This window comes from Lissotriton helveticus, chromosome 5_1, assembly GCF_964261635.1.
Source record: "Lissotriton helveticus chromosome 5_1, aLisHel1.1, whole genome shotgun sequence".
In the NCBI taxonomy this organism is placed as follows: domain Eukaryota; kingdom Metazoa; phylum Chordata; class Amphibia; order Caudata; family Salamandridae; genus Lissotriton; species Lissotriton helveticus.
Window position 1 is genome coordinate 1076545849 of NC_136065.1, and position 26004 is coordinate 1076571852.

At 42.7% G+C, this 26004-nt stretch overlaps 1 protein-coding gene across 1 annotated transcript in view; it reads right to left on the minus strand.

Annotated features, from left to right (window-relative positions):
- Positions 1-12278: 12278 nt before the first annotated feature.
- Positions 12279-26004, minus strand: part of KAZALD1 (Kazal type serine peptidase inhibitor domain 1) — a 92476-nt gene continuing 78750 nt past the window's right edge. Inside the window, exons 3-4 of the mRNA XM_078641165.1 lie at positions 16117-16264; positions 12279-13114 (exon numbers count right to left, since the gene is read on the minus strand). Coding sequence (XP_078497291.1) covers positions 13020-13114; positions 16117-16264 — 243 coding nt within the window. The 3' untranslated portion in view covers positions 12279-13019. The remainder of the gene's footprint in view (positions 13115-16116; positions 16265-26004) is intronic.

The window sequence follows — 26004 nt, forward strand, 5'->3', positions numbered from 1 at the left end:
CTAGAATAGTGAGCACTGCATATCAGGCCAACTTCTCACAGGCTCTTTGCCAAAAAAGGGCACGATTTCACTGCAAAATTGCAGTGCTACCATGTTGCGTTTTGCGCTGTTTCCTGTCGCAGGCACTAGGCAGACCCAGGCAAGTGAGGTACCATTTTTTTCGGGAGACCTGGGGGAACGCTGGGTGGTTGGAAATCTGTTGATCCACGCAGATTCCAGAACTTTGCACCACAGAAATGTGAGGAAAATGCGTTTTTTGTCAATTTGTTAACTTTGCAAGGCATTCTGGGTAACAGAACCAGGTAGGAGGCAGTCGAGTCACCCCATCCTGAATTCCCCAGGGTGTCTAGTTTTCAGAAATGTATAGGTTTGCTAGGTTTCCCTAGGTGCCGGCAGAGCTAGGGTGCAAAAACTACAGCTAGGCACTTTCCCATAAAAGGGTCAATTTTTAACTGCAAAATTAAGGTGTGACCACGTTGCATTTTGTGCCGTTTCCTGTAGCAGGCACAAGGCCGACCCACACAAGTGAGGTACCGTTTTTATCGGGAGACTTAGGGTAATTCAGATTTGTAAATCAACTGTTATTACCAATTGAGTTTTCATGCATTTCTCCCTTCCCAATGAAAGACATTGTGTAAAAAAAAATCTTTTTAAAAAATGACCAATAATTCTCATGCTAGTATGAGTATTCCCAATTTTGAAAATGTGCAAATATATACTGTTTCTAAAGTCTATAATTTGTACCCAAATCAGAAATACATAGGTGTCTTTCATACAGATTTTTCCATGTATACATTTTCCAAGAATAAGTGCTCTATACCCATTAAATAATAAAATACCATTGAAAGTTGCTGCTCAGTTTTTGGCTCTGGGTTCGTCGGGTTCTTGGTCCTATATATCCCCACAACCAGGAAGGTCACACGGATGTAACGGTATATTAAGAGCTGTCAAAATTACAAGAAGTTATAGGTGAAAATGTTGAGACAAAAGGCTGTTTTTTTCAACAAATTTTCAATTATTCCAATATTTAACTGTTAGTTTCTATAAAGAAACCTTCATGGATTTAGACAAATGACCCCTTTCTGAATTCAGAATTTTGTCTACTTTTCGAAAATGTATAGCTTTCCAGGATCCATTATTGCTTTCAAACTCATTTCTACCATTAACTGGAAGGAGATTGAAAGCTCTAAAAATAGCAAAAATAGGCTATGTCCCAGAAAAATGCCAAAACTGTGTGAAAAATGTTGGTTCTCTGACAAAAGACTGTCATTCCGTAAAAGCTGAGAAAATGGAGATTTCATCCCCACAAACCCTTTTTTGATAACATTTGCAGGGAAAAACCCAGAGGCTTTCATTTGCAGCCCGTTTTTCCCATTTTTCTGAAAAAAACTAAAATTTCACTGTATTTTGGATAATTTTTGGGACCCCTCCAAGGGAATCCACAAACCCTGGGCACCTTTAGAATCCACATGATGTTGGAAGAAAAGGACACAAATTTGGCGTGGATAACTTATGTGGTCAAAAAGTTACAGGGGCCTAAGCGTGCACTACCCCAAATCGCCAAAAAAAAGGCTTAGCATAGGAGGGGAAAAGGCCTAGCAGGGAAGGGGTTAAATTATTGTCTTGATATTATTTAATGCTTCCCCATAACCATTGCAGTTTGTTTTCTGCATCCAGAAAACAATTGGATCGTTTAAAGGGCGGGGTAGCAACACCTGTCCCAAATGGATGAAGTGGGTGTTCCAGATTTGCAAATACTTTTTGGCAATTTATAAAGTCCATATACACTCCAATGAGTGTCCCAGTGCTATGCTGCAAAAGGCCCAAAAACAGCTCCTAAAAAAAAATTGGTTGGCAGAATCATGGATCTGTCAGTGGATGCATGGTTCTCCAGAGCTGACACATTTTCTTGGATTTTTTTTAACTGCAAATCCTAAAATAAATGAAATAGAAGAAGATCTTCTCTGCAACTGAGCATGGCTAAAGACTGTGTGCAGTGAGCACTGTAGACATGCGGGCTTAGCTCAGTACATTGAGACGTTGGGTGGAATGCTCACAGGCCAGGTCGTAGCCCTCTTACTGTGTCCATGGCCTGCCTTGTGCAAAACAGGTGGGAGGTTAGGATAAGCCCTGGGTGCAGGGACATGGTTTAGCTATGGCCAGGCCCCATCCTCAATATACTATGTGTGGTCAAAGACCACGCACAATTGGGGTGGGTGGGCTGTGAGCTGGAGCAGAGCTTCACCATAGTAAAACCCTGTACCCAGGTCTCTCTACTCATGACAGACACGTATGAACAGCTGTTCAAGATGGGCAAGGGCTGCTTTCAGCACATCATAATCAATGACAAAACGTCATTAAAAGTTATTTATATTTACCTTGGCTCATGTTATATTAAAACTTGTCTATTACAGCTTTAGAAAAGACATGAACAAACTACGTTTATAGGTTATAGTTACAATGCAAAACCTAAAAACCATTGACACATATGAGTAGCAGTGAGCTGTGCAAACTAAAACTCAATCCCTGTCAGACACTACTCAACACTTCATGCATGCATGGGGTAACTTATCCAGTTACTTGGTGAGAGTAAAAGCATCGGTGGAGATCTGGAGACAGAAGAAAAATTGATATGCTCTAACGTGACTGGGTCAGAATTCAAATGTCTTTAAATATGTGCAAATCAGAACCCCATTTTCAGTGAAGTGATCTGCCCAGTAAATAATTTATGGATACCCAGACTCCCAATAAATCCCATACATATTAATTCACATCCAAAACACAGGTCCACTTCTCTGCCCTCAAATTCAACAGCCCCCCTCTTTCAGCACTTGAGTTACTCAAACTTCAGTGCTACGCCCACCACACATCGGATGCCTTCAATCTCAATACAGCCGTGCATACCTGACCAGAGTGGCATAAATGTGGGCCATCAAAGATGGAATAAAGTGACCCAACAGTATTTTGTAAAGTCACCGAGGAGTTCCATGTCTCTAGACATAAGGCCACAGGCCAAGTGCTTTTATGAGGATTCCATACTCTGATGTGACTTGCAGATGTACAGATGGGGTATATGCAACTGGACACATGGGTTTTAAGATGTCCATAGTCAGACGTGTAGGTAATAGAGTCCTGTATTCTTTTTCTGTTTTGAGAGTTGTAGTTGTGTAATTCAGTAACAAAAGCATGCCCAAAAAATCCAATAATACAAAGAAAGAAAATTACCACACAGCTTATGCGCTTATGCTTGACCTCAGGCATAGATATGTTGGCTTCCAGGTCTGTCTGAGAATACCTGGGAGCAGTTTAATATAAAAGTACTTATTCCTTCACAGACTCTTCTCTCTCTCCTCTTCCACTTATTTGGGCAAAATTGGTTTGTTGTGCTTTCTGACTATAAGGCTGGTGTTGGCTGTGGCATGAAAATGAGGCCTGTCAGCAGGTGTGTATTGCAGTGTATGGCAAGTGTGCAAATGGCACCAAAATACACTTCCTGGGCATTCAGCAGGCCTTTTAGGTGTGTAAGATATCGGGAGACGGGAGTTGCTTATGTCAATGCCTTCCTGCTAAAACAGCCACTTCCATCAATGAGAAATAACAGAACTTCTCTTATTAGTGCTGTCATGGAGGGCAAATGGGACCCTACACATTAGCATCTAGAAAAAGTGGTGAAGAAATATCACTACTTGTGTGATATGCTATTAAACTTGAGAAGGAAAGCAGTTTTCTTATTACAAGCACTTCCTGATGTAGAATTCTCCTACACTAAGAAAATAGATACATTTATTTCATAGGGAAATATTACTATAATCTAAATAGCCATTTCTATGATATCAGGCCATCTAATATACAAAGGTGCATATTTTTGCATTGTTCCCACTTTACTTTGTTCTTGATTGGGCATGTTGGTACTTTTTGGGCATTGGGAGGCAGCTATTTACCTCCTATTGCATTTGCCCCAAATACGGTAACTAATTGGTGAATCCCAATTCATGTATCTGACTTTTAGGTATGATCACAGTACAGATGAACGGAAATGGCACCAATGGCATGACGCTAGATGTCAAACCTGGGCAGGAGTGTGCACTTATATCACCCACATGAGTAACTATAAAAGTATAGCATCAGTAATGTTCCTCCATCTGTGACTGGTTACAAGCCAAGCTGCAGTGCACATGTGTCAGAGTAAACCTTTTTTGCATGCTTAAAAGTCTTCTTCTAGCATTATTTTAGCTACTTATAGGCTGTGCCTTGGAGTACCAGTGGCCGGTGGATATAATGTGTAGAAATAAACCAGTCTATATATGGAATTAGTACATCCCTGACATACCACAATTAAAAAGTGCTATTTCACTGCTTTGCTTGACACCTTTTATAAAGACCTGCTTTAAAATATACAACCATACTTGAATACGTTAGAGTAGAAAGGCACTAGAAAATCCATCTCTGCAGAACTGTCAGACTATCAAATGTCTAAATGTTTGACCTAAAATTTGGAGACAAATAGTCCCCAAATATGATTTCTGTATTTGTCTAGCTCTTTCACCAAGCTGTTTCTGCTGGGTTGCTACCTCCTCCGTTGACTGTTATTAGATATAATTGTTCCTGAGAAAAGGTGTGAGCAGCACAATCAAAGGAATATTTGACCTGCTGGCAGATCTCTGTCAAGAAGATACAGGAGGGTTAAATACAAGAAGATAGACTTATTCTTAGTTAGGAATGTAAGGGGAGTAGAGAAACAGATGACACTGAATGTGCAGACATAATAGGATATATACAGTAAACAGGGCTCTGGTGTGAGTGTTTCATTGATGCTGGCCTTCCCCATAATTAGGCTGGCATCTGTCACCCCAGGAGGAGCTATGGGTTCAAAACCAGCCCTGTGGGATTCTTGTTGGTGCAGAGAAGAAGGGTCAAATTTTAATAAAACAGGTCTTGATGTGACTGAGGTCAACACAGTGCATTTGCAAAGTTTGATGAGCCCCGGAATAATGTTTTCTGGAGTTGTTGTGCTGTAAGTTATAGGAAATGCTATAAAAAAGTACTGAACATGGTGTGAGAACTTTCTAAAGATATGCTTAGCACAAATCACCAGCCAGTACCCACTGCAATATAGGCACATATTCCAGAGATTTCCAAATAGAACTGTACTACGAAGAAGAGAAGAATGAAGAGTTCGATATTCTCTGAGTGGGAAAGGACTGAGGACTGTTCTTGCTTGTTACAAATTTTTGGAAGTGCTTTTCAAGAGTCCGAGAACCTGGTATAATTCCAGGGATATAAAAGACAAAGAATGGGATATTTTCTGAAAAAACAGGTGATACGTTTATACTGGACTTTTTGTGTATGGTACAGGCTCTAGTGTGTGATTAATCCTTTTTCTCACTGCTGTCTGTGTCCTGATTTTCTCAAAGCTCCCTAGCAGTTTGTGAACTTTATGTGTGACCAGGAGGAAGATACACAGCAACCTGAAAACCTGGACTTACGGCTCAATTACAAGTATGGTGGTCCATGCATTGGCGGATTTGCGTGGGTCCGGCGGTGGCAGTCGGACAATAAGGGCAAAAAGTGTCGGCGGACCACAATTTCCTTGCTGCAGCCACCAGGGATCCACCACGGTTTTCTTGGCAGTTCCTCCTCCATGAAAACCCTGGCAGAGAGAAAACAAAGGGGGTCCTACAAGGCCCCCTGGTGCCTTACACCCTGTGGATGCACACTGAGGGGCAGAACATGTGCCCTCCTGTGTGCATGCACACCAGTCCCAGCACAGCATGGACTTTTTAGTCCATGCTGTGCATGATCTGTTTTTGGCGTTCCTGTTGCGGTGCCAATTTTTAGAGGCACTGCCTTGGGAATGCCAAAAATAAGCCCGCCAGACAGAAGGAAACTTCCAATCTGGCAGGCAGCCTGACCCCAGCTTTGGTTGTGCTGCTGCAGGGTGGACCCAGTGCTGCACCAACAAAGTTGTAACCAGGACCTAAGAAGATTGTTTGACCTACCAAAGACCAGGATAAGGTACTGAACCTATTTGAGAAAGGTGCATCCTTGTAGAGCCTTCATTGGTTACTTAGTCTTGTTTTACCCTGATGGAGGATTATGAGCTCCAGAAAAATATTTAGAGCCTTATTATGACTTTGGCGGTCACCATTCTGCCGGCCTGCTCTGAGACTGCCAAAGCCATAAACAACTACCTGCCAGAATTTGACTTATTTTACTCTGGCGGGCAGTTCTTTTACTGTCCCACAGTGTGCCTTTGAAAAAGGCACTGCAATGGAAGCATCAAAGAAAGTTCCTGCAGGGCATGGACTGTTAAGTTCAACTGCCATAGTCCTACTGCAGTAGGAGGACCACCAATCTGGCGGTTCGCGGACTGCCACCACTGCAGCCAAACTCATAATAAGGGCCTAAGTGTAAAGATTCAATGTCTCAGCGAGAAAAGGTGGTCAAGTAATCCCAGCAGTGAAGTAACCTTGGCAGCTACGGAAGTAAATTTGGTGCCACTCCGAGCCTTGGGAGGGAATAATGGAGGCTGTCGGCAGGGCTCTGTCTTCATGCCTGGGCTTGTGGAGCCACCAATGGATAGCTTTAACTTCTATCTGTGAGACATAGTTGTCATCTAGAGGTAGGCAGAGTTGAAGCTCCACCAGAAATTGTAGTATCTTCAAAGACACAGTTTCCCCACCTCATGTGGAGGTGAGACAACCACTTGGTGTCTAACAATATCGCTGCAGCTGCATACCCCACTAGAAACTCTTGACTTTGTGATCCATCCACCAGAAGTACACAGGGTCACAGTGCTGTTTGCTTTGCCCGATTTGGGCGTGGGTGACTGTCACTCATTTTCCCTGTCCTGGTCAGTCTTGAAAATCATGGCAGAACAGGAACAAGAAAACAACAATTGCCCGAAATTCAGGGAGAAGAACCCCACGCATCAAGGCCACTGTATTTATTTTTTGTCCAAAACAACCCACTTTGGGGGGTTGTGGCTGAAAAGGAAATGTGAATGGCAAGGATGATGGAAAACCTAGGATGGCCCTCTCAGCATTCAGAATCGATGAAGCAGCACCCCTGGCGCTGCAGATGCTCCCTCTTCAAAAAGGGCCACACCAGGCAGGCAGAAATCTGTAGATATGGGTTGCTCTTTTCAAATAATTAGTCTGGCAATTTTACTGTTTCATATCTTGATCTTAATGTTCTTTTGGGTGCTGCTTATAAACAAATCTTCTTGTAACCTGTTGTTTGAATCAATGTTACCAGTGAAAAGCATTTGATTTCTCATTGACTTCTCTTTACCTCTTAGCAACTGGGTTACTTACCTTTGGAGCTCATACCACATATTGGATAACACAGATTCCGACATCTATTTACAGTAATTACTTCAGCACAGCACAATGAAGGTACAACTCAGGCTGTTGCACACAACCCACAATTCATCCACCAGAAGACACTATCCATCCACCGACCCCTCCAAGCACATTTGCAGGCTCTGGCTTGCAATTTGCTTCGGAGAAGGCAATTGGGTGGTGGGATACCATACCAACCACAGTTGCAAATTATGTATATACCACACAACATGAAACAACATATGTTCTCTACTGTGAACCAGCAGAGAAAAATCTAAGCTGGTCAGATTATGGGTGATTTGTTTTGTGAGAACCAGAAGAAAAAAGGATGTGTACCTATTGGATGCTACCATCACCTGCACAGAGCAGCCTGCTTCAGAATCCTAGTAACTGTAAATAGATGTCTACCACATTGACCCACACACAGCAATGAAAGCAGCCCATCTCACCTCAAAACTGTCCCACACACAACCACAAAACTGGCACAATCACTGATCTATGAGGCAATGCCGGATTTCCCTTAGGCCATTCCTGAAACATTCACCCCCTCCCCTGACCTCACCCACTTGTAAGAGTTTATTTACTCAAATGTAATTCTTCTTGTGAGTAAATTCTTTATAACTGTAAAATCCGGTTTTGATTATTGAAAAGTACGTTTTACACATTAAAAAGCTATTTGCATGTGTAAACTAAACGCACATACACAAATAGCTTTGTGAATGAGGACGGGATATAACTAAAATACCCCCGTTGGTCTTTTGTGGTAAGGAAGGTAGGCTTCTGTTTATGTTGTATTTCCTGATTGCATTCACATCATGGCTACTCATGAGGCACAACATTTATATTCTTGAACTTTTGAAACGTGTTTCAATTGCCAACACTATGAAAGTTTCTTTGCTAGATAAATAAACTATGGTGTGCCTGAATGCCAGTTAACCATAAGCCTAGTAACTGTCGAGTTTCCATCACAATTTGATGAGACTTTCTGCAATAACATCCGTGTCCGCAAATTGCTGTCAACCCCCAACAACATGGTTACTGTCTTAGTCTGACATCCACTGGTATCCTCCGTGGTGTTCACTGAGGCTTTGGGATTTCACCTGCTCAAATAATTCCCCTAAAACGCCTCCACAGAAACGTCTAAAAGTGTTTCACACATTTCGTAACTAAATAGTGTTGACCTCTTACTTATGTCAAACTAATAACAAATGTATCAGCTGGACAGGGACACAATTAAGGGTGTGCAAAATCACATATTTTGTCTTCAAATTTCATGAACATTTTGCAGTATTAAGCTTTTTGGTTATATATTGCTTGCTGACATCTGGTGTCACTTTTTTTGTACCCAAGCTCACACCTCTCATAAAGAAAAGGTCTTGGGAAATACCAACATGTGAGACATGTTCTATGCGGGGAAACAGCATATACAATGCTGGTAATACCACACGGTAGGTTACAACGCGGACGTTGCATCGTTTCTACGACTTGCGCTAGGTGGAGTGCAACACCAGGGAATGTGTTGGATTTTAAATCCAACACATTCCCTGCTGTTGCACTAACTGGTGTAGGAATAGTAATTTATACTATTCCCAAATCCAGCGCGCCATCTAGTGGAAGTCGTAGAAGCGGCTTGCGATGTAAAGCCACGCATGGTAACAACGCAGACAATGTAACGTCCGCGTTGTAACCTACTGCGGGGTAATGGATGGCATAGTAACATCATACATTCGTTCTGTGCAAAGAGGGAGATTTTTTAATGAAAGGAACACACTCTGTAAAAAAGGTTGTGCTCAAATGGTATATGTCGCGATTTTGAGATTTTTTTTAATTTATTCTAAATTTGGGAATTTGGGGCCTGTTACGATCTTGGCAGACAGGGTTACTCCTTCACAAACGTGATGGATATCCCATCCACCAAATTACAATTCCATTATATCCTATGGAACTTGTAATACAGCGGACAGGATATATGTCACATTTGTGACAGAATCCTCCTCCAAGATAGTAATCAGGCCTTTAGCCATTTTCACTGGCAGAGTTACAGATCCATCCACGCTTAGTCTAATTATTCATTCTAGAGGGTACTGATCTATTTCTGTCTAACTTTTCTCCAGAAACACTGCTGACAATTGATCTTCACAGAATATATCAGAATTAATAGTTTTATGAAAAAGACCTAACTCATCATTCAACAAACTTCACACTTCAACATGCTTTATCTATTATTGCTATTTTGTGCTTTAATGTGATAAGTTATGCTTTGTAGACATGTTGTGCTATGCTATGGTATGTTGTGTTGTGTTACGTTTTGTTATGGCATGTTGTATCCTCCACGATGTGTTCAGTGAGGCTTTAAGAGTTCACCTGCTCAAATAATTCCCCTAAATAGCTAGAACTAACTGGTATCTACTAGACAGCCTTCAAAGAAAAGTCTAAAAGTGTTGCACACGTTTCGTAACTATATAGTGTTGGTGTTGTAACGGACTGTCCCATGACCTCTAACTAATGCCAAATAAATACCAAATGTACTACCTATAAGACACAGACTCAATTAAGGGTGTGCAAAATCACAATTTTTTTCTTTTGAAGTTTAATGAAATTTCATGAAAATGTTGCAGTATTATGCGGTTTGTGCTAAATGTTGTTTGCTGGCATCTGGCATCACTTTTGTTGTACCCAAGCTCACACCTCTCATAAAAAAGGTCTTGGGAAATACCAACATGTGAGACATGTTCTGTGCAAACTATTCACACACTGGTATCTTGTGAAATGTTTTATGCGAGGAACATACTTTGGTAAAAATGTTATACGTTTTCTCCCGAAATTCTGCTGACAATTGATCTTCACAGAATATAATAGCAGAATTAATAGTTTTATGAAAAAAAAACGACTAACTTTTCATTCAACAGACGTCACTCTTCTCCACACTAGTTCTGGCATTTTGTGTTTTGTTTTGGTATGGTATCATTTTTAATCAGCTACTCATTACCCTATTTATCTCCATTCCACCACACCCCTCCTTTACTTTATTTGCTCAGTGATTTCTTCATGACCTCTATACTTCTTTCCCTATTAGAAATGTAAATTTAAGAAAGTGTTGCGTGTCTTTATGTTTGTCGACCTACATTTTGTTTAAGATTTTCTTTTATATTTTCCAAATTCATTTTATTTTTAAATCATTCATTTTTCGAATTGGAGTTAAGTTTTTAAAATAATTCTGCCTCGGACCCACAATGAGTCATGTTATTCTTGGGGCTATTGTCACCAGTTCTTCCTAGGATATATCAATTTTCGCTAGTAAATTTTACATTTCTGACTTTTTTTAGGTCAGTTTCTTCAGGTGAGAATTTTTCAAGGTAGAATTTCACTAAGAGGGCAGAGGCCCATAAAAAGGGACATCTTTTTAAACAATGGTTGTGCAAAGGCATCTGAACAAGTAGACCAAATAGTAGATGAATGAGGATGATGGATGAGGAGTTGGAAGGAAGGGTGGATGGATGGAATGGGCCAGAGGGAGGAGGAGCGAGGAGTGAGGCAAAGAAAGGGGCAAATGCTAGTTGGGTAATTTGGCTTTTTAAAGAGAAGAAGGTTGCAACGTTATTAGCCACGAGCAATGATTTCATGATGCCTGGGCAAGTGGAAACAATGACTGCTTGTACGCTCTTCGGTTGCTGGTCTGAGTAAAATATGAGTTATGGTATAAGGGATTGAAAGTACTGGGATGTTGCATGCTTAAGAGTGCCCTTCCAGAGTGGGTTAATAGGGCTATATATAATGGAAAGGCTCGGAGAGGAGGACATATACCTGAGATGGTAACACTTCAGGAGAGCAGAGTATGTTGAAACGGGAGGGTAGGGCATCCTTGAAGGGGTTGAAGGAGTTAGCAAGGGTGAAAATGGGAGAAGCTGGAATCTCAAAAGTGCCTTTGGACATTATTTATTATTTTATTGTTATGTTGAATTTGTAAGTTGCAATATCTATGGGACAGAATTAGGTGGCAATTTTCATTCAAGGTGATGTCAATGGGTAAAGGCCTGTGAAGTTGTCATAAGTGTATCCAAACGCTTTTGGAGAGGGAGATGTTTTCAATGGTACTTCTTCAGAAGAGGGAGGACACGTAGGGGAAGATGGTAAGGGTGTCTTCGTAGGGAGAAAGGGGGTACAAATGACATTGGGGGTGTGACATTAGAAGATGTTCCTAGAATGAAACAATTCCTGTCCCTTAAGTTTGGAAGGGCATGGGAGAAGGCAGTGTGGTTAATGCCAATATCTGTAGGTAAGAGTGTCATTAGTTTGCATCCAGCATGCTATGATGGTGATACGTTCCAGAGGGGAAAGGTGAACCTAAAGTGGTTGATGACAAAGGCAGACTTGTTACATATGAACCTAACATTCCACAGTCAGAATTAAAGGGTCGAAGCATATGGTATTCCCTGTATCAGGGTGCATGATTGTTAGAAGCTGAAATGGAGTTGAATGAGGTGTTCAGGAGTGCTAGGGTGAAGAGTGTGGGGTATAGGCATGGGAACTTGATTGCTGATGGTAATATGGTTTGAGACGTGAGGGCAGGTGAAGTGGGGCTGGGACTGTCACTGTAATCACAACAAGATGCATAACCAAATGCCACGGAGGTGAGAGGTGAAGGCGAGGAGTAACATTGGTTCGGTGATTTCTCTGTAGTAAGAGAGGTTAAGACAGAGCAATTAGTACACAGCTAGAGGGAGTAGTATGGATGAGGCTGGTGTAAAAGAAACTGGTCTAAATGAACTGCATGCAACACACATGACAGCTATGAAAAACATATTGCTGTAGAAGAGGAGCTGCACTGTCTGACATCATGAATTGATGGCCTGAAACAACCACACTATGTTGCTTTCATTATTTCACTCTGTCACTGTTTCTGTTTAGTAATATGACAATCATCTGGCAATAGCCCAAGAGAATACAATTGGTTTATTTCACAAAATATTGTATAGAGATAGTTGTAGACTGTTCACTTTACATTTACTACTGCTCCTCCAGGTAGTTGAGAATTCTATGCAGGTCCCCGTATGAGAAAGCATTGATTGAAAGAGTTAGTGACAGCAAACAATGCAGTGGCAGATAAATAGGGGTATTTACAGAAGCAAGACAAGCACATATCTACAGAAGATCATTCACAGAAGCATTACTGCACTTGCCAATTCTCCCATGACTAAAAATAGGCATTTAGAGACTATTGTTTGGAATCGGAAAGGTGGAACAGTTATGCCTGTGCTGTGCTACAAACTAAAAAAAAGAGTCAACCAGTTTGCAGTTTTTTTTCTCAACTTAAATGAGACAATAAGCAACTTGTAATCTCAGTATTCTTTTAGACCGATTTTTGAAATGGTGGCGTACTTTTTAAAAGTAGAAATTCAAAATACGGCATTCTCATGGCATTTCCTAGAACTCTTGTTGAACTGAAGGCAGCATGCGTCTGATTGCCATTTACTGTACAATTAATTTGAAACTGTATACAATTAAATATTGATGCAACTCCATTTCTTCAACCAGTGTTTGACAGAAATCAAGTTTGATAACTCCCTGTCCCAACTAGAGGAAACATTTCTTTGTAGGTGCAGATTTGTGGCAATGTCCTCATCTCAGGTCTTTCTTTTGACTGAAGCTTACATGAAGAGCTCTGTCTTCTCATAGTCAATAATAGTCATCATAGTCATCACCTTCTGTTTCGTCATCATACAGCTCTTGTCGCGACTTCGGCAAGGTATGTCCTACGGTATTAAGCTGATCTGAAGCAGAAAGTAAAGAAACAGCATGTTATAAATTGTTGTATTAGTGTTTAAAGTCCATGTTAATAACTCTAGTTATTGACTCACACGAATTATGGGCATCACTTGGTGGAAAGTTCAAATAAGTGTTTTGTGAATAGATATCCTATGACCAACTCAATTTTTCCACACTCTAAAGATGCAGGATATGTCTTTGATGCTGACGAGTTTGGCTGAAGCATTTTGCAATGATTTTAATTCAACTAACTTTGGTCATAGCTAGGACTCGCAAACTAACAATAACAAAAAAGGCTGCATATTCAAAACTAAACTTTTCTCTAATCTAAATGTTATAATTCAAATTCTCGATGTATCACAGACTCAAGACAATCGCTGCTCCTATATAAAGTTCTATTACAAACAATGGGGAACCCCAAATAGCCGTAAGGCTGGGGTATGGAATAGTATGAAAGACAATTGATCTCAACGGGAATAATTTTTTCTTTAGTACCCAAAAATAATGAGAGACACTCAAGAAATGTAAAATAAATTGATAAACCTTACCATAAATTCAATAATCAATGCACGTTTATGCAGATAATTTACGTAAATAAGAGTTGCTCAATGGTGCGTAGTAAGAGGGGAAGGGATTGGAAACAGTACTCGTGAAAAGGTCAAGGAAGAGGCGAAAGTTCAAGTGCCAATGTACAATATATACAACCAATATATGCAAACTCATATAAGATATCCTGGCTCCAATTTCCTTATAATACTGTCATCCACAGTTGACTTACCGGCACCCAGGAGCCACTTGGCCCTGAGCGTGAGGCCCATCACCATTCTCCTACTGGTGGTTTGTAGATTGCTCTTCTCTTGGTCCTGATGAAGACCCCGTTTTAAGGAATAATCGGCCTGCCTTCCATTTGGGGTCGAAACTGCGACATATACTATCACCTGGAAATTTTCTGTAAAACTATAGGTTGCGTTATAAGACTGTGTATGCTCAGCTTCAAGAGTGCAGTTTGGTAGATGGCTATATTTCAACAACTGGTGCCGCCCTCACATAAGTCTGTAGGGACCAGATAATGGCAGCTGAATAGACGTCATGTCGTTTGTTGCAGTTTGTATTCACTGCTCTATGCACTTTGGAACTGTTAGGCCCTCGGCTGCTCATTTTTCTTACTTTAAGTGAAACTTGCCAGCCAGAGTCATTGCACATGTGAAAGTTTATTTTATTACATTGAGTAGAACAGAAAATGACTTTTAGGATAACCCAATGTGTTAGTGTGCCAGCTGTAAATATCTAGTGAGGCTAGTATATTACAGTTTGTTTTATATGTGCTGTGTGTGTCTGTGTACGTGTGTGAGTAGATGTGTGTGTGTGTGTGTACATGCGTGTGAATGTGTGCATGTACATGCGTGTGGATGTGTGTTTTGTGTGTGTGAGATTCAAAGAAGCAAGACTGAAAAAATGAATCAGCTGCTGTTGACGGAGCAAAATAAATATGAGCGAGAAGGCAGCCAATCAATTGTATGTAATGGATGGTTTCCAGGCCCATTTTCGTTTTTGTTTTTTTCAAGGAACAATAGATCTTGCAGGCAACAGCACATGCCCTGTCTGTCTCAGGCGAGACCTAAAAAATGGAGGGTTTGAGGACCATGAGGGAAGGAGAACAGTGCAAGAAAGGGAGCTTTCCATACTATACTGGATATGAATGTAGAAACTATCAGTTTCGATACTTTAATCACCATGCAATGCACCATAAGATTGTGGGTGAAAATATGGAAATCTGCACAGCTTAGATGTTTTACCCATTGGAGAAAGTGTGGTAACTTATCTCCAGCCTAAAGCACAACTCTACTCTATGAAACCTAGACATATGCAGTTAGTAACCTATTCTTTCTGTAGTTATCTGCTCTGGACAGATGTATGTCGTTACTATGCATGCTTTTACAACACATGCCTTTACCACGCAACTTTTACAACGCAAGTCGTTACAACGACTTGCGTTGGGGGCGCTGGATAGTGAATAGTTTAATTTACTATTGCAACTCCAGTCCCCGTGGATAGTAGGGAAGGTTTTGGATAGTAAATTAAAACTATTCCCTATCCTACAGCGCCCCCCCAGCGCAAGTCGTTGTAACGACTTGCATTGTAAAAGTTTTGTGGTAAAGGTAGTGCGTGGTAAAAGTTGCGTTGTAAACGCTGTTTACCCTCTGGACTTAGCACTCACAACAGCCATTTTGTAGATATAGATTTCATTACTCAGCTTAACAACCGCATGTAACAACTACAGCTTTCAAGCATTATATTTCAAGAACCTTGCTTAACCTTGCCTGAGTTACATTTTCAATGGTTTTATTGAGGGAGAACCCTTCCATTTAATGAACAGTGGGACAAGAGAGCTGCTACTTTTCCCTACTAAGTGTGACTTTATTTTTACGACAACTGTTTTTGGTTTCCATCTAGCCACGTGTCTGCTCTAGGTTTATTCAAATCACATCAAATAACATTATGCACTCAAGATGGTGTATTTCTCTTTCAAAACGTGGGCTGGCACTTCTTACCATCCCGTTCCTTTCGTGCAGAGCTCATTTTATGATGTTAGACTGGGAGTCTGTCTCCCTGGGTGTCAACGTTATAAAAGCGAGTAAGCACGCAGCATTTATTTTTCTGTTGGAAAAATGTGCATCGGTAAAACGTTGGCCAAAAAAAACTGGTACGTAGTACCTGCAACTATAGCTACTGTCCAGAAATCCGGTGCATAGAACTTTTAGGAATGAGCAGGAACTAACAGCACCTAAAGTATTATAATGACTAATTCAATACACAATTATGAACTGAGTTAACATGCCAATCTGAAAGACATTGCAACACGATTTACCAAGAGTGCTCCGGGACAAATGTCTGCTTTTCATTCTCTTGCTGTTCTACGAGCTTCTGGAAACGATTATACCCAAATGTATGCCCATACAATGTTTCGCTGTTAGCATAACTCCCTAATATTGAACATTCCTCTCACCTGGAGTGAGCACTTTGAGGCTTGCAGTAGCCATGACCTCCCCGACCTTGTTCTTGGCAAAGCAGTGGTAGGTTCCTTCGTCTGTGGTGCGGACTGCCTGGATCTGTAGCCACCCGCTCACTTCATACTTCTGGGGGCCTCCTCTGAACTGGGGAACAACTGTGTCCGTTAATATTGGCATTCATAACTCCGCAGAACATAGCAATTTGATAACTCCTGTGAAATTATTTATAACCCACATTGGTACAGCTTGCAGTAATGTTTATCATACGATCAAAATATATGATGAACGTGGTTATGTATGCTACAGAGCCACAGTCGGTCCTCTGTAGTCAAGATTTACACTTCACTCCACAGGAAATCTCATGCTTACACTCTTAATAACTTTGGGCCATCCAACGAATTTGGGCTTAACTTTGGAAATTGCCTTCATATTTGAACTCTACTGTGTGCCAAATTTGATGAAGCTTGGTCAAAGGTGTCAAAATTAATAAGGGGTACCAAAATCAGTGCCTTTTCTTAATAGGGTGGACATCGCCATGTGACGTTCAGCAAGGAGAACTGAATCATCCTGAATTAAAGGCCATGTCATTTTGCAGACACTGTACGCCCTAGTCACAAATGCAATTTGGTATTAAACCTAAGTTTATGGCCATCATTACCTTTTTTATGCCTGCCAAGGTATAGCTGGTGCATTTACCAGTGCAGATTCCCACACCTCAAACGCAAAGAAAACCACAGTTTTAAATCATACACAAAATATGGTAGAAGACATTCCAAGGTGTGATTTGCCTCGAAGGTGTGAGAACGCTCATAAACGGATGTTTGTGGGCATTCTCAAATTCCTCTCTTACCTCTTTTTACCCTGACAGTCGTTGGAGATTTGTTCTCGACATGGGCTGCAGTAATTGTCCTTCAGGATGGAAAAGGAAATGTATCACCCTAGTAGTGCAATAGGTGTAAGAGAAGGGCTTTCTTCAGAGGCAAAAAGTCATCTCCTATGGAAAACTCCAGACACAGGGAAAAGGAGCCTTCACAAAAAGTAACATGGCATTTCCTGAAGTACGCCTAGCACAGCTCTACAGACATAATTCGAGGTATGTTGGTGATTTGAAAAACACATAGCAGTATGTTCAGTTAGAATTGTAAATCTCTGCCTGTATTTTTATTAGATTTTTTGTGAATAGGGTCCTTAATGATTGGCTTATTTCAATCTTTTTCTTGCTTAAATGCATTTTCATCCAGTTTTTTTTTTTAGTTATTCAGCAAAATTCAAGTACCCAGTGTGCATGCACCGGTGCTGTAATTGTCTGTAAATCTTTAGGATCAATGCGTAATTCTATTGCAGGACCCGGAGGCGAGGATTATGCCATCGCTTTCTTCCTTTCTTTTCACAGCAGCCCTTTAAACATGAACAATAACAACTACATTCCCCATTGTAACGGTCTAGTGTTTCGGTCCCCTCGGGGCAGAGCCCCAGAAGCACCACCAGACAATGTAGCACTCTCTGGCCAGGCGTGGCCGGAGGGCTTAAATAAAGGGACTGGAGTTGCTCGGGACTTCCGGTCCATACCAGCCATCCAGCATGTGGTTGTCATTTACTGGCCTGTACAGATTTGTGTCCTAGCTGTAACTCTTACTTATGACCCTGGTGTCCACCACCCTTACACCCATCATCCTAAGGGAAATACAAACAACCCACAAGGGTCCAATCCAGGCCCAGCAGGACCCTCCTCATTCACTGTCCGCCTGCCCTCGTCCTCTTTCTGAGATGAGTAAGGGACCTCGGTCTCGATGTTGCTTCTTGATTTTTCTGCTGTAATATTGCATGGTGGTCGATTGGTCACGTTTCTTTACTGTCGGGGTGTTACAGTCCCCGATTTCTGGTGGCTGCGGGAATACTTTGCTCTCTGGCCGCAAGAGGGCATGCGTTGATGCCGCATCTAGCCAACACTTCTCCTCATGTTGGCGTAATCAGTGACGTTTCAGCGCGGACCTACATTCTCTTCTGAACGTCCCTGATCGTGCGAGTGAATGTGAAGACTGCCAGAGTTGAGCGGAGTCTAAATACCCTTTGGGGTGATTTTCGTGGCTCTCGTGCTGCACTCATCGTAGACGCTCTCTGGGGTCTGTAAAGGACAGGTGTCCATTAGCAGTGCTTATACCCTCAAGAGTCTGTATTTCTGTTGGGCCCGCAGTGCATCATTCGCAGGACACTGACCCAGGCTGTTTTTAAAGGCCACTGAAAAACAATGCTGGATTGTGTCCTGCAGTTGCTGGCTGTTTTGACATGTAGCTTGCTACCACATATTTCCTGGGTTCCCCCCAGCCCAAATATACCCTGTGCACCTCTGCTGCCCTAGGGAGCTTTACCTCCATTTAGCACATAATGGAGAGGTATGACGATGCCTACACCCCGGAGGAAGGAGTGACCTACTTCCTAGTGTCTGATGAGTATTGTGATGCCATTGATGCATCAATCCACAGGGCGGTCTCTGAGGTGGTGGTGCCTCTGAAGAAGACTTTATTGGAGTATGCCCAAGTGTTTTTAACCCCTCTCGCCCTCGGACCCTTACCTCATAGGCTGGCTGCACGTTCTGAGAACCCTCACAAGCACCCTCTTGGGGTGGACCTGGATGCCTTTGCGGGCTGAAGAAAGCCTTAATGGGTCCAGGCAAACTCCCGAGACCCTAGCTAGAATGGTAGTCCCAGGAACCACTTGATGACCCTTCCCCTCTCTCCCCTTTGACTTCTGAGGGTTCTCTTGCTGGGTCGGATAATGAGTCAGAGCACCCTTGGATCGCCAGAGCAATAATTTGGAGGTGGCCCTCTAGGTAGATACCCCTGATGGGGCAGATTCTGACATGCTCAACCCTAATGCCCTGATGCATTCCCGTTCAGCAGAGTGGATTCCAGTAACAAAAGTTACCATGTACGTGGCTGGGAGGCTGCGTAAGCCTTTAGACCAGGAGATTAATAAAATCCTGCAGGCCACATGCCCCAGGCCTTCTCTTGAGGGCAAAGTGGCAGCCACTCCAGAAATTGGTTCCAAAACGGCCATGTTGTTAGCGAAATATGTGAATGACCCCAAAAAAGGCATCAACCACTCCTGGCAGTCTTGCCAGGGTAAGTTGTTGGACCTAACAGGACATTTAACAAGGATCCTAGATATGGCTGAGGATGCCACGCAATCAGGTACCCTTATATCGCCCGAGGTACTTTCCAGTTGGGCCCCGCATGCAGTAGCATTTTGGGGAAAGCCAATTGCACCTTATCTACTGAGTGGCACTGGTCTCTCCTTATTAAGATTGACCCAAAGTTAGAAGATCTGGTGACCTCTATGGTGGGGTAAGTTGCACATGTTGGGCTCTTTGATGAGACATTTATCAAGGAGCTCGGAAAGTTTGTCTCCACATTCACCTTGCTCGATAAAACGCAATCCTCCAACAAGCGCATCTTTAACCCTCCGGTTTTTGCTAGGGTCAGCCATGGCAGGTTCGGTTCGGCTGGCCGTCAGCACATTCAAGCCCCCGGCAGAGGTCATGCACCCAGAAGAGGCCAGTACCAGGATCAACAGCGTATAAGGGGATTCTACCCTACGAAGGGAGCTCGAAGGCATAGAGGGTCCAGAGGTGGTTCCCCGAGCCGAGGCCCCTCCTCCTTCAGCTCTTATGGTGAATGCGCATTTGATTTCTCACAAGTGATTGGGGTCAGGTTGGCCCATTTCATGCATGTGTGGAGGACTCTTACTACCGATGCTTAGGTTCTGCAGATAGTTCAGAGTTTCCACATAGACTTCTGTGACTCCACATCCCAACCGTGCCCCCCTCAATCCATTCACTTTGTGGGCAGGCAAGCGGCCCTCACCCAATAGGAGGTCCAGGAGCTTCTGGCCAACGGGGCTAATTCCCCAAGAATGTTCCGACCTGCAGGTTTCCTTAGCAATATATTTCTTGTGGACAAACCGGATGGGGGACAGCGCCGGGGATCAACCTCTCGGAGTTTACCAAGTGGCTTATTTATCCCTACTTCAAGATAGAAGGTATCCATCTTCTCAGGGACCTTCTCTTCCCCAACATTTGGGTGGTTCACCTGGATCGAAAAGATGCTTCTCTGACGATCCCATTGTTCTCGCTATACCGTTGTTTCCTGCAGTTCCAGTGGGCAACTCAGACCTTTGAATTTAACTACCTGCCTTACTGTCTTTCTTCCACCCTGTGGTGTTCACCAAGGTTGTCAAGCAGGTGATGGAGGTGCTACGGGCATCGTGAGTCCACATGATAGTCTATCTAGATGATATGCTCCTCATGGACCAATGCAACCAGGCTTTGAGGTTGCACCTTCACAGGGCAGTAGACCTGCTCCTGTCCATTGGGCATGTAATCAACCAGCACTAATCTCATCACAGTCTCTGGTCTTCTTGGAGTTTGTGGTCAATTCGGTGGAATTCACCTTGAGCCTTCCATGCCGGAAAATGAAATGATCTGGCATGAAGTGCGCAGGACCATGGCGAAGCCCTCGACTTCCCTTCATCAGATCGCCAGGGTGGTGGGCCCCTTGTCATCCTCCTCACAGCACAATTTTCCAGGGCCCCTGTACTTTCACGTCCTGCAGTGCCTAAATGCATCTTGCTTACTCTCAGCATGCCCATTCTTGGTACAAGCCAAAGAGGAGCTTCAGTGGTGGTGCAGTCATATGTAGGCCTGGAACGGATGGGCAATCTTTGGCTCTCAACTGGACTTAGTGATAGAATCCAATGCCAGTGACTTGGGTTGGGCAGCTCGTTGTGGCGAGATCACCACTGATGGTGAACGGTCTGCATCCAAAGAGACCATGCACATCAACAGTCTGGATGGCGGGTTCTTTCGCAGTCCAGTGCTGAATGAGGGAACGCACCCGACGCTATGTGCTCCTGAAAATGGACAATGTAGCAGCAGTGCGCTAAATAACACTCACTTGGGTGGTACCCGTTCCAAAGCCCTGTCAGATCTGTTGAAGAGTTTCTGGGAATAATGCCTCGAGCACTATGTATCGGTAGTGGTGGACCATCTCCCGGGCATGGACAACTGGGTGGCGGACTGGTAATCGCGCCACCTCTGGGATTTCAGTCTGTGGAAGCTGGAGCCTCACCGCCCGTAAACTTCACCCATCCATGACTCCTAAAATCCCTCACTACCCCTCAAATCTACCTATCCTTAAATCCTAAAAAACATTTTCTACCTCTATACTCCACCCATCCCTAAATCCATAAAACCCTCACCATCCTAAACTCCAGCCAATCTTACCCTAGCACAAGCCAGGCCTAATTGTGTGCCAACATGAGAGCATTCTGTAGATTACATGTGACTGTCATGCTCAGGGTCTAAAAAACAAATTTTCAGAGTAGTAATGTTAATGGTTGATGCCTGAAATCACCATATTCTTCTAAGACATTATTTCCTAAGTTACAAGTTGACATTAGTTACTCAACCAATACAGAGACCCAAAATGGTTTGTTCTTTGAAATCAGCAGGACTATGTTCAATGATTAGAGCTGCAAGACCATAAGACTTTGCAGAAATCAGGCTTAGAAGAATATACATGCGCCAATGTTTGCCTACCTTCCGTATTTTTTGGTTAGAAGAGACACTACTAGTGATTTGAAGTGATGATCCAACAAGATGTACATAACTTCCCCTCCCTTCTCCATAGAGAATCATTACAGGAGAAGGCATAAGGACAGGACAGAGGATTTGGGTAGAGCAGACACAATGACTGATTGCTTAGCGGAGATGCCAAAGTACTATCGCATTGCACACCCAATAACTTTCTAAGCTGTGCAGGGATACTTGCATGGCTTGGTATATAAATCATGCAGAGAATACAATAACTCTGTGGCTGATAACATGTGTAGATAAAAGGTAGGGACTAGACAAATCTAAAATAGAAGGAGGGGATGTGTTGTGTAAAACATATAAAGCATTTCTAACATTCAACTTGTTTCACATTATGATTCCTGAAATTACATTAATTATTGCCATCATTTTAATACCTAAGATTTATGCATAAATAGTGCATAATAAATAAACCTTTATTGTAAAAAAAAAAACAATTGTGTATGTCTTCTGCCTCTAGAGGCCAGGGCGGGGATCTCTGACTCTCTCATTCTCTACAAGTAAGAGTTACTCTGACAGGGTTGTTTGACTTCTAACATTCCTTAAGTGAATGATCATACTGTTGTAATATGGAGTTTGAGACACCTGCCCATTCTCCTTTCCTCCGAAGAGGGTACATTAAATATAAATGCTCTTGGGACTTAGCAGATATACCTTGGTGTTCCTCTCCTGAAAAGAGGGGTTCACGCCAGTCACGCCAGTGATACATAATCCATTACTTAGTCAGAAACCAATGTGTTAAGACGGATGTTCTTGTGGTGGATTTCTCTAATAAATATTTCTAAAGGTGGGGGTATGCTGGTAAGTAGGAAGAGTGTGAATTGAGTTCTCCCCATGCCATTGAAGCCTGCGCGTATACCACTCTCACCAGACAACTGTCAGAGGGAAACCTTATCATTAGACATACTCACTGTTTGAAATGGGGGTCTCTAGTTGGCAGAGGTAGGTACCTTTGTTCAAATAGGGACCCTTGCTTCTAGTCAGGGTAAGGGGGATACACATCTAAAATAACCCCTGCTCACCCCCTTGGTAGCTTGGCACGAGCAGACAGGCTTATCTCAGAGGCAGTGTGTAAAGCATTTGTGAACACATACAGTAATACAGTGAAGACACTACAAATGGACACCACACCAGTTTAGAAAATAAGTAATCTTTATCTAAACCCAAAACGAGACCAAACGACAAATAGCCACAATACAGTAATTAAAATATGACTTTCAGGTGGTAGAAATTGCTCAGTTCAAAGCAAATTGCGATGCAACACTTTTCTCACAAAGTACCTGGGATGCGTCACGCAAACAAACAAAACAGGCTGCAGGAAAGGTGATGCTTCAGTTCTTACACTCAGGAAAGGTGATGCATCGGTTCCTTGCTCTGGGGGAGGTAATGCGTTGATTCCTTAATACAGCGCAGGAGAGGTGATGCATCAGCTTCTTACCGTAGAAGAGTAGATCATTGGTTTCTTACTGCGTGGAGAGGTGATGCATCGATTTCTTACTGCGTCCCCCAACGATGCGACAGACTTGGCGCCTTGATGCGATGCGACGATCCGGTGACAATGCGTGAACTCGTGCAGCGACACAGCAGGCCTTGCGTCAAACTCGGTGCAATGATCTCGGACTTCAGAGATCGGTGCACTTGATGCAGCGATTTCTCGATGCGAGGCAGGCGCTGAAATGGTTTTTTCGGTGATATGTCGGAAACAGGTGCGGATGCGTCTCGCTTCTTCGAAGTTGCATCGATTTTCCAGCTCCCAGAGGAAAACAGTCTCTAGAGGTCCAGAATTGCTGCAGGCACCTCTTTTGCAGATTAGGATTTTGAGCAAGGAAATTCAGGGGAGGTGGTGGTGAAGTCTTTGTGTCCCTGAGACTTCAGAACAGGAGGCAAGCTCAGTTTCAAACCCTTGGAGATCTTCTTTCAAGCAGGTGCAAAGTAAACAGCAAGGTCCTTTCCTCCTTTCCTTGGCAGCAAGTAGCCACTGCAGGCCAACCCCAGACAGCAAACAGCACAGGTGCAGTATTCCTTTTTAGCTTCTCCGGCTCTTCTCCTTGGCAAAGGTTCTTCTTGATTCCCAGAAGTGATCTAAAAGTCTGGGGTCTGGGCCCCTGTTTTTATACACAAAAATAAACTGTTCTCTGAAGGCAGAGAGTGTCTGTACCCAGCCAAAACAAGTTCTGTCCTCACTGGTGCAGCTTCCTGGCAGCATTGTTGAAGGCAGACCAGGCCCATTCAGGTGAAAGGAAATCTCCTCCCCCTACTCTAAATGCAGTCCAGGTCTATTCAGTCCAGCCCTGACTCATCAGGCTCCATGGAGCCACTGCTTCCCCCCAGCCCCTGTCATCCAAAAGTCAGACATGCAATACACAAACCTAGCAGAGGCATACTGGATGGTTAAGCAAGAAAATACCTATTTTCTAAAAGTGGTATTTTCAAACACAGAATGAAAAAAAACCCTCACTAAAAGATGCATTTTAACATTCTGAGTTCAGGCATATCACACTTTACTTTTCTACCTTGTTCCCAGGGGCAGATATGTTTATAAGATGTTATGAAAAAAACTCTCATTCTAGCCTATTGGAGCAGGTAGCCTTGCAATAGAGAAAAACAAAATTGGCAGTACTTCGCTACCGGAACATGCTACACACATCAGAGCATGTCCTACCTTTCACAAACAATTACCCTGCCACAGGGGTACCTTGGGCCTGCCTTAGGGGTGAGTAACATGGAAGAAAAGGGAAGGTTAGGGACTGGCAAGTGTGTGCACTTGTCAAATCGACATGGCAGTCCCAGACTGCACACAGGCTCTGCAATGGCAGGCCAGAGTTACATCTTTCAGGCTGCTTCTGTGGGTGGCACAATCAGTGCTGCAGCCCATTAGCAGCATTTGATTTACAGGCCCGGGGCACACACAGTGCACTGTACTAGGGTCTGATTAGTAAATCAAATATGCCAATCATGGAATCACTAATCCATAACAAAAATTTACAAAGGGAGCACTTACACTTTGGCACTGGCTGAAAGCATCTAGACCAGTAAAATGGAGTCCAACACACAGCAAAAACACAGGATGCAATTGCAAAAAATACAGGGGAGACCCATGCCAACGGTGCCAGGTCTAACACTCACCAGCATGCCTCTACATATTATGAATTTGATTCTTACACAAAATCGTGTAAATACTTACTACAAGAAACTGGTGATCTGAACTGAAGAATCTTTTAATCATCACTAAAGACTATTCTCAAATCAAGAGAAGGCTTCACATTCATACCATGTTAAAATAAAGATTAAATGTTAAGACTTGTGCATTGTATTGAAAGGACAAAGGAAGATTTGGTTTCTATTTTAATAGTATACAGTGTGGTTTAAACTGTTATTGTGACTCAAATGGAAAAAATTAAAATATGCGCACATTAAATTTGGAAACATCTTTTAGCCAATAACCACCACTTCTCTGTTCCAGATTGTCAAGCCTTCTGTGTGGTTTTAATTACGTTGTTTGCCCTTAACCTCTACAAGCTTCATTATAAGAGGCAATTAGAAAACATCAAAAAGCTATTTATTTATCCCTCTAGGTCTTGGCAGTCAGTCGGGGATGGAAAAATACAACCACACAGCAATCAAGCTAACCAAGGCAAGTGGAAATTTCTTATGATAAAAAGACAACAACCTCTGGCATTGGGAGTCGAGAGACGGAGAAAGGTGGATGTAAGCCAAACACAAGACAAGACTAGTATTGCAATAGTGCTGCACACAAGCTCAACGAGATGAATTTGTGAGTTTCCTTCCAAGGAGTACACCAAGAGGAATTATAAACAGGTATCGATGATAGCCCACCGTCTCGCAGAACATGAAAAACAGACCTAGTCTGTGGTAGTTCTTCACCTCAGGAGAGAACATTTGTCCTACTTAATGGTTTTGGACACCCCAGAAAATGACTCTAATGTTCACTAAATATTTAAGGAATGTAATGCAGCTCCTCCAGATACCGACTGCGTGTACCTGACAAATTAATACCTGGCAAATTAGGCACATTTAGTAACTAAGACCTTCCAGAAGAAAGTCGTCAGTCTTGTATCAGTAAAAGGGTACATTGATTCACTTTATTTATGGCTGCTGATGTATGAAGGTTTAGGGTGCATTACATATGGGGCCGCATTTTTGGAAATGTAGGATGCAAATGTGTATGCTGGACTATGTGCAAGTGCAAAAATATTAGCAAAATTACACAGGC